The sequence below is a fragment of the Urocitellus parryii genome, chromosome 1, assembly GCF_045843805.1.
Source record: "Urocitellus parryii isolate mUroPar1 chromosome 1, mUroPar1.hap1, whole genome shotgun sequence".
Lineage (NCBI taxonomy): Eukaryota > Metazoa > Chordata > Mammalia > Rodentia > Sciuridae > Urocitellus > Urocitellus parryii.
In genome coordinates this window covers 113246093-113256274 of record NC_135531.1, presented here as the reverse complement: position 1 = coordinate 113256274, position 10182 = coordinate 113246093, and the positions used below count along the sequence as shown (strand labels likewise).

Below are 10182 nucleotides of genomic sequence, written 5' to 3'. Positions count from 1 at the left end.
TATTCAATAGTAACTAAGAGGAGTCGTGTTATGTACCAATTATATTTGTTTTATTTTAAAGGACTAAATTATTTTTTAAAGGGTTTAATCACTTTTGGTTGTATTCTTTTCCCCTCTTTTAGAGAAACGCCTCTAGTGCCAAGATAGATCTTGGATTTCCATGGTTATTACACTTAACTTTGTGAATTTGTCTCTCCCTTCCCATGAACCCCAAAGGGAATGGAAAAATGGCATCATATTGATAAAACGTGAGCCTTCCAAGACATTCTTTAGATGGCCAATGTGCAAATATGGTCAAAATGAAGAATCCAGGCCAACTGAGTGAACATTTCTCCACAGATGCTTGGGGTGAAGCTGGCTGGCTTTGCAAAGTGGTTCTCTTTATAAACTAGCAACATTGCTTTATGATGTGTCTGGGTGACAGGCCAATTTCTTAAGTGATTTAAGTATATGTATTTAGTATTTTCCAGAACCTTTGCTTTTAGAACTAACTTATAGGGTAGAGCAGCTGACCATGCTGTGCCATGGCATACTGCCTTAGCAGAATCACTGACAGAATTAGATACCTCAGGTCGCCCAAATTTACTCATTTCCAGCAACCTCATCTTTTATACTTTGACACCTTTATAAAATCACGATGAGAGAGAAATTTCAGGATGTCAGGGATGATAGGAAAAGATAAGATAAAGATTCAAATGGGATTTTAAGATGTGTCATCATGTTTGTGGTAGAGAACTTGTCTGTGTACACAAATGCTTGTGGACCATAAAGCTCCACCTCTCATCCAAATGGTGATGTGGCTGCAAGCTGAACAGCACTCAGCCTCCTTGGGCAGGCTGGGCTCTGAGTCCATTGTCAAAACAGAGTGAACAGTCATCACTGATCTACTGCACTCCCCACCCCCCTGCCTACCAACTCCACCCCTGGCTGGTTATGTACATTTTTTCTTCAGATGCTTGTGAAATAAAGAAAAACATCTGTATTGCACTTCACGTAAGAAAAAAATCATCTAAAAAACCACACATATAGCAAAATAAAATGATCTCTTCTACTTGAGGAAATATTCTGTCTTCTAGAACCCCAATCTCTCTCTTCTGCTTTTCCCATCTGTGCCCTGTCCCTGCTCCTCCTTTTTGACCCTTTCTTCTCCTAAAGGGGAACATAAAGACTGGTAAGAGCTTAGTTACACCCTCCCTTGAGGCATATGAATAGTGCATTAAAACAGGGATCACAACTAAAGAGAAGAAGCTCTGTTGGTGGAATTTAGGCAGAATGAATAATGGAAAGAGCCACATATTGGAGCCAAAGAGAACTGGAATTGATTCCCAGTTCTGTCATTTAGAAACTGTCTTGGGTGAGTTACTTGTCTTTTCTGAGTCACAGTTTGTTTATAAAAAAAAGTTGAAATAATAATACCTGCCTCATCATGATTTGAGAATTAACGGAAATTATGTATATGTAAAAAAAAGTTAGTGCAGCATCTGGCAAGTAAATATTACTCTCTTACCTCATCAGAAAAGAAATGTAGGAGTGTTGGGGTGAGTTATGGGGTTTTCTCAGTATTCTAATCTTCTGGGAACAGAATTGACAGCTCTGTGTGTGTGTGTGTGTGTGTGTGTGTGTGTGTGTGTGTGTGTGTGAGTGTGTGTGTGTGTGTGAGTGTGTGTGTGTGTGTGAGAGAGAGAGAGAGAGAGAGAGAGAGAGAGAGAGAGAGAGAGAGAGAGAGAGATGGGGAGAAAGAAGGGAGGGGAAATAGTTTAGAAGAAAGGAGTTAATTTGATTGCACTGATTTTTTTTAATCTGTCCTCTTGTGTACTTTTGGTGTTATTGCTTCCTTGTATCAGGAAAAATGGGAAACTAAATCATAAAGTCCTTGGTGAACAAAAATTTAGAGCAAATGAAAAAAAGTAGTTTGGGGGTTACTTTATCAATATGCTGATAAAATCTCAGTGAAGTCTTTTTACCCTATTCCTTATGTTCTTTGGGTTTACTTTCTTTTCTTGATGGTACCTATCAAGTGGTAGTTCTCTCTGAGTTTCATTTTCTATGCTGGCCACTGTGTTTGGGGCCAACACATTCTTTTGCCACATGTGTTAATAACACTGTCTTAGGATCTGTCAAAATGAAGAATAACTTCCTTCTCTGTGCCAGACCTGATTTGATACTCTGAACTGCAAAGATTCAGACTTTTCTTGGCATCAAAATATAGGAGCTGGTCTCAGATCTCACAGCTCTATTTTGTTCCTTTTAAACCTGATACCCTGTGTTTCCATATTACTATTGCTGGGTACTTGCTCTGCCTGAACTTTTGTATTTGCTGTGGTACATGGGGTCTAGTCTCAGTTCAGGTACTTCTCTCACCAAGATCTGAATGGATGCTTTTGAGTCTCTAACCCTGATCTGGGTCACACAGAAAATGAACAAGTTTCAAGACTTCTGAAAATTTTCTTTTTTGGGCTAGATTGACAACTCATGGTAAAATTTACTTATGACTTCCCCAAGATAAAAAAAACTATTTAGGCTTTTGCCCATAATGAGATCTTATCATCATCTTATTGGTTCTTTCTTCTGGTTCATTAGGGAAAAAACAATGACTATGTTTTTTATAAAAAGTATTTGGACCTGATATGGTGGCACATGCCTATAATCCCAGTAGCTCAGGAGGCTGAGGCAGGAGGATTGTGAGTTCAAAGCCAGATTCAGCATTTTAGTGAGGCCCTCAGCAACTCAGCGAGATCCTATCTATAAATAAAATATAAAAAGGGCTGGAGATATGGCTCAGAGGTTAAACCCCTGGGTTCAATCCTGGTACAAAAAAAAAGCATTTGGAAGACATACATATACAAAACAAGAAAATTAAGAATGATGCATAAAGATAGAGCACCAAACAACATCTGGGCATAGAAGATGTGCAGATATACCCCCAGGATTCCTCACTGCAGGTCCATGGATATTCAAGAAGTCTGCAATACTATTGTATCTCAATTAAAATGCACATCACAACTAAAAATATTGGACAAATTTCAACAACATTGGTTTCATCTACAATAATGAAAATTCTTTTTCTTTTGCTTTTACAAGAAGTCCATAGGTTTCATAGAAATGTCAAAAGGATCCATAGCACTAAAAAGTTAAGAAATCCCTGAGGTAGGAAGTTTGTATGTTACTTTGCATGATCTGCTGATTTCATTAATCGAATTTTCACAGTTCTTAGTGGTCTTCTCACCCTGAACTCGGCCTCTTAGTTTGTGCCATCTGTATCTGCCATATACAGCATTTGTCAATCTTTCTTTGGGCAGAACATTTCTTTCTTTTTTTTTTTCCTTTTTTTATTGATTGTTTCAAATATTACAGAGCTCTTGATAAATCATCTTTCATACATTTGACTCTATTGGGTTTTGAACTCCCATTTCTACCCCAAATACAGATAGCAGAATCACATCTGTTACATACTCACATTTTTACATAATGGCATATTAGTGACTGTCTTAATCTGCTACCTTTCCTAACCCCTACTATCCCCCCTCCCCTCCCCTCCCACCTTCCCTCTCTGCCTCCTCAGCTGTTGTTCAATTCTCTCCCTGTTTTTTCCCCCCCAGAACATTTCTTTCAACATCGTAACGGTGCAATTCATAAATAGAAATTTTTTTCATATTTATTTTAATGTTTATTGAACAAATCCTGTGTGCTGATTACTGTGATAGCCAAAGAGGATACAAGTCCAATTAAAAACAGTACTGCCCTTTATCATTTATGATCTCAGGGGTGTGTATGTGTGTGTGTGTAATAACTTCTTTATTTATGTTCCCACCCTACCTCCACAGATCTTGGAGACATCTGAGGTTTCATGGGGACTTTCCAACATTCCAGACAGCGGCCCTGCAATGAAGCTCTGAGTCATGGTCTTTGGGCCTAAGGTACTATCAACAATATGGAACCCCAGGACAGCCAACCTCATTCTAAGCCTTCACTCTAAGCAAAAGCCCAGAGTGAGTCTGGCCTCAAATCAGAGCAAGCTCTAGAGAAAACCTTCTTTGTTAATGGAAAGACAAAAGAAGGAAAATATTTCCAACGAATTGCAACAAACTTTCCACCACTCAAAGGAACCTACCTTCCTCATCAACCAAGGCATCCTATTGAGTGACACCCATTTTAGCCTTTTGCCAGAAGCAGAGTGTGTCAATCCTAGGGAAAAAATAAAGACAAATGCTCAGAAAAGTAGACCTGGAACAGTGATACTATCAAAAAGGCCAATTAGGAGCACAATGTCGGAAAACCAGCTGAGCCTCCCTGTGATCCCATCCCGCAGGCCTAGATTCCGGGTCTGCTACATTTGTGGCCGAGAATTTGGGTCCCAATCACTAGCCATTCATGAACCCCAGTGCTTGGAGAAGTGGCGTATTGAAAACAGCAAGTTGCCCAAACACCTGAGGAGGCCAGAACCCTCCAAACCTCAGCCTCTCAGTGGCAGTGGGTCCTACAGTCTTACGGCAGAAAATGAGGCAGCATTTCAGAGTGCCCAGGCTCAGTTGCTGCCCTGTGAGTTTTGTGGCCGCACCTTCCTGCCAGATCGTCTCCTTGTTCACCAGAGAAGCTGCAAGCCAAAGGGTGAAGGTCCCAGAGTACCGAACCCCAACAATTCTGATGATCTTCTCAGCCCCAAGAAAGCTTCTAGTGGTATCCCAGCCCGACCAAGGACTCTCATCTGCTACATTTGTGGTAGGGAATTTGGCACACTCTCCCTTCCTATTCATGAGCCCAAATGCCTGAAAAAGTGGAAAGCAGAAAACGACAGGCTTCCTAAGGAGCTCCGTCGGCCACTCCCACAGAAGCCTCAGCCCCTTCCAACTGGATGGCCCAGCCAAGAGGAGTCAAGTCAAGCTCAACTTGTGCCCTGCCCAAACTGTAATCGGACTTTTGCCCCAGATCGCCTTCTGGTGCACCAGAAGAGTTGCAAAGCTCAATCCAATGGATCACAAGTTCAGAATTTGACCTTAGGAAGTAAAGATGGCCTAAATGCATCCACTAATTCCAAGCATCAAAAGAACATGGCAGCACCCAGTGTGACTGATAAGGTAATTCATGCCATGTAAGATGCATTAGGTGTATCTGGGGATACATTCAGCTTCTAAGGGAATAAGAAAAAAACTGTTCCCTAAATCAGTCATCTCAGCCCCTAGGATGGTTTATTTCAATGTCTTATTTCTGCCTCAATGCAGCCTGTCCAAGTTGATCCCCTGTGGACTCTGGGGGCAATAGCTCTCTTGACAAAGTAGACCTAAGAACACCCTTGCCTGGTGGGTTCATATTCCTCTTCAATTCTGCTGCCTAAAAGAGATGGACTTCTTTCTTCCCTGATCCCTCATACCAATTATCCCTGGGAGAGACTGTTATTTGAAAATGAGTCATTAATGCTGTGTCTACATTGCAGAGATATAATTCCCATTCCAACAGCCAATATTTATTGCTGGTTTATTTTAGTCATCTACCTTAGGAATTCATTTTTGGCAATGTTGGGTTATGCTGAGTTTATCTTACTAAAATAGAATCTATGTCAAAAACCTCAAATGACTTTAGCAATAATTAAACACTGAAGCACTTGCAGAAATACACATGCCCTGCAAATACAACATTCTTATAACACTTACATAACTATAATAAATGGGGGATTAGCCCCAGCATAGACATTGAAGCAACTAGATATATGTTTATGGTTCTAGGAGGTGCTTAATCCCACTGTTGCTCTATACTCTGTGTGTGGACTGATCACAGGGTCCTGACCCCTGACTTGAGTCACTAAATATGTATGACCTCCAGGTGTCCCCAGCTTGTATGGTGAAGAATTCTTGGACTTTTACCTGGGGTCTCACCATCAACCAGGATTGGGTAGGGATGTCAATCAAAGTGGCTACCTATAAGATAGGATAAGGTTCATGCTGTTTGTCCTGTCATTAAACCAGGGAATGGATGCACTGTCTGTGTCACACCTTATCAAATTATAATACGAGATGGCAAGGATTTTTTCTGTGGCTTTTTTTCTTGAATGCCCAGTATTCTGAAACTCTCCAAACGACAGCCTCGCGGCAACAGCAGTCCCTACAGTCTTCAGGCAGCAAATGAGTCTATAAATTGACCTTTGGGGCAACACAAATTACTCAAGCTGTTGTAAAAGATTAAGCCAAACAAATGAAGATGACCCTTTATTTTAAATCCAACTTTCTTTAAATTATTACTTTGGGGACTTTCTAGTCCTTTTTCTTAAATTTCATGTTTAAAATGAAATGATTATGGAATTACTGGTTTAGGAGATTCCAAGATAATGATTCTAAAGGCAGAATCAGACTAATGAGCTGGGTTAAGTTTTCCAATGAACATTGGAGTAGGGGCCGGTACTGTCTAGCTTCTTTGTATAATGAAACCCCAAGCTTTTTAAGTGTGGCATGGGTTTCAAGTTGGTCTCATAAACATGATCTGTTTTCCCCATCTTCTGGCTGTTGCTTTTCTTCCAAAATGTGTGGGGTCTGGAATCAGAGTAAAAGGATCTGCATCTCATGGCTGCAAATCAGAAACTCCCTTAGCATTCTAACTTGCAGCCCTGTTTCTTGATTGTATGCATTTACCTCAAATGTTCTCATTACAGATCTAGAGATAGGGAGGAGTGTGGTTAGGACTCTTGTGCTTGTTGTTGTAACACATACTTTATGCTCCAAGACCGGAGCCAACAGGCTGAGCACAACATGTACTCTCTCAGTCACACTCCTAAAAGAGGCTGGCTGGGCCCACAGTGTCACAAAAACACACCTTCCTGACTCACCCAGTCGTCTGGAGGGGAGAATGTCAAAAAGAGGACAGTGAAAGCCCTTTGGTGACTTGTACATTTAGGTGAGTTGAGTGAGGCCATATAGAGGACATTGCCATATCAACATGTACCCAACCCTGCTCTCAGGCCTGAAAACCATGTGTCAGTGGGAAACTAGCACCCACCACTGTCAAATGTGTGCTGGTCTGTTAGGGATTCATACAGGCATCGGTGGAGGGCATAGAAATTTCATCCAAAGTAGGGTCCCCTTAGTTGCCAGAATTGAAACAAGCTTGGGTTAATTAAAATGGAAGAAATTTAGCCAGGCCAGTGGTACATAATAGTACCCCAACAACTTGGAAAGCTGAAGCAAGTTCAAGGCCAGCCTGGGCAGTTTAGCAAGATCTTATCTCAAAAAAAAAAAATTAAAAGGGGTGGAGTTGTAGCTCAAAGTTGAGCACCCCTGAGTTCCATTTCAAATAATTAAAAAAAAAAAAAAAAGGAAGATACTCCTAGGCTTCAGAAAAGCATAGATGGTTTAAGCATTGAGCTCCCTGGAGAAGATGCTTGTCATTCCACAGTGCTTTTAGCACAAACCCTTTCCTTCATAGTGTAGTATTCTTTTTCAGTTGCAATTTAACCCAGTGGAAGTTTTTCTTTCTTTGTACCATTCAAATGCTACATAGTGCTTCGAATCTCTTGTCTTCCATAAAAAGCATTACCCTATACATTATTAGATTTCAAAATCGCATCTGCCCATGATGGCTAACTTTTGGCTGACTGGAGCTCAGGCATTCCTTTGTACAATTCAGATGTCTACTTCATTTCTTCTCTTGTCAATTAGAGCAATTGTCCTCTGGAACCCTTGATTAGACTTCAGATTAGAATCACCTGTCTTACCTAATATTCTCAAGGTTCCCTCAACCTGAATTGAACTCGGGTGAGGGCAATGGCTTTTCTTTTTTCCGAATTATGATTTTACTACTTGGAAACAATTCACTTCAGTTGGGTGACAATGACTGTTTTGCTGGCACAGTGCATTGCCCTTTGTGTAGAATATTCCTGCAACACAGTTTGGCTCCATTCCCTTTGACACAGATGCTCCCATTATCCTTTGGTCAAATCTGAACACAAATAAGTGCTGATAAAACAAGCTCACCTCCAGGATCTCAGAAGGCATTTTCTTTGCCCTAAAACCACATATTAGTTTGAATTTGTCCCACTGCTTATCATCTGAAATATAGGCCAAGTTTACTCTCCTAATCTCACAGCAAGGTTGTAAAGGAAACTAACAGCATTTAAGAGGAATAGAACCCTGGTGTGAATTTGTATTTAAAGGGTGTGGCTGTTCTGGGACTGTTGTTCTCCCCACTATTTGGTAAAGCATTGAGCTACTTTTCTTTCCTCTGAAAGAGGAAAACTCTGGATGAACAATATCCAGTTTAGTAAGATTTAAAATGTGATATTAATGTCAAATGAAATTTTGACATATAATATAGAAAATCATAAATTATTATTTTAAATTTTAATGTTTTATCTATTTAATGAGATTTGATGTTTATTTAGTAAATGATTTCCTAAGCTATGCTGAGGAATATAATAATAGAAGTCATTATTACTTCTTATTTTATGATGAATGAATAAATGGACCCTTTATTTTAAATCCAATTTTCTTCCTTTTTTTGTTTTATTACTTTAGACACTGGTTAGTCCTTGTTCATAAGTTCCATGAAATGGAATGTCAGAAGCTGATGGTAATCTATTCTTTAGCTTTAGAACCTTTCAGAATAATGAGAACACAAATTGACAGAGTAAAATAAACAACGGCTAGTTAACTACGTATTAGTTAGGTAATGCTAGGGGTAATTTTCTTGGGATTTGCTGGTAACACATGAAACATTGTCCTTAAAACAAATCCTGCCCTTTATTGCTAAATAGGCATGTTTTTCAAAGGAACACTAACTTTTCTACAAACAATTGTCTCTCTGAATGTAGTTTTAAGTTCCTCTTGGCATCCTCTATGACCAGGTTTGAACTAAAAGCTCCTCAGACACATCTCTAGCATCTGGTGCTGCCATCTGGTGTTTTAAAGTGATGTCTTCTACATTACGAAATATCTTACTGCCTTTCTTCTCCTTGTTTTCCTCTCCAGATGTATTTGAGAAGGTACCCTTGTAACACAAACGCCAGTTAACATATGTGACTTAAAGGTATAAATGCTGTTTCCTGGTGAAGTATCTCTTTCTTTAAATGTGGGAAACTCTTAGTGGGAAGGTCAAAATCAGAAAGACTGAGAAGGGTGACATGGGTTTTCTTGCATCTCTACATTTTGTATGTGTGCATGGGTATCTGCTAGATAAGACAAATTTGGAGTTTAGGGGAAGAATGAATGAAAGGGAACTAATTATTAATGAGTACCTTGATTAAAAAAATACTGGAGATGGAGTTATTTCTACACAACAGAAACTTCTTCCTTTCTCTCTCCCTCTCTCTCTCTCCCCCATCTCCCCCCACTCCTTTCTTCCTTTCTTCCTCCCTGCCCCCGCTTCACTGGTACCAGGGATTAAACCCAGGGGTGCTTAATCACTGAGCCATATCCCCAGCCCTTTTTATTTTATATTTTGAGAGGCTCGCTCAATTGCCGAGGCTTGTTTTGAACTTGTGATCCTCTTGCTTCAGTTTCCTGAGTGGCTAGGATTACAGGCATGCACCACCATGCCTGGTCAGAAATTTATTCCTAACAGTTCTTGAGGCTGGAAAGTTCAAATTCAAGGAATGGTTTCTGGGGAGGGCTGTTCTTTGTTTCTAAGTTGGAGCTTTGTTGCTCTATCCTCTGGAGTGGGGAAAAACACTGAGTCCTCACAAGTCAGAAGGGATGAAAGGGTAGGACAGGGCTCCCTTCAACTTTGAGCCTTACCATATGGTGCTAATAGCATTCAGGAGGCTGGAGCCCTTATGACTTACCTTCCAAATACCACACCTCTTAATACTGCTGCCTTGGGGACTTGGTTTCAGCAAGCTTTATGATCAGCTCTTTATATGCATAATTTTAATCTTTACAATATTGTTGTAAAATAGATATTGTATTTTCTAGTTTCCAGGTGGGAAGACTGAGGTTAAGCAACTTCCCCAAGTTACATAATGGGTTCACATGTGGGTGTCAGAGCCAGGTCTGTCTAATTCTAAAGTAACACATCTTTTCATGTCACTATGAAAGAGTTGGAGGAATAATATAGAGAAAAATCATAGCTACCTTGCCGAGCTTGAGTGTTAGATAGGACAAAGAAGGAAGAAGCCTGTCCATTCACTAGTGTTTATCATTGGGCATTGACCTAAGTACTAAATATATAGTCATGAAAATGTAGACACAGGTCTTTACTTCA

General features: G+C 40.1%; 1 protein-coding gene across 1 annotated transcript; it reads left to right on the top strand.

Annotated features, from left to right (window-relative positions):
- The first annotated feature begins 4040 nt into the window (after positions 1 to 4040).
- Positions 4041 to 5093, top strand: LOC113188068 (zinc finger protein 474-like). Its single transcript, XM_026396206.2, has one exon. It carries the CDS (start codon positions 4041 to 4043, stop codon positions 5091 to 5093), a length of 1053 nt encoding a protein of 350 aa, XP_026251991.2.
- The last annotated feature ends 5089 nt before the right edge of the window (positions 5094 to 10182 follow it).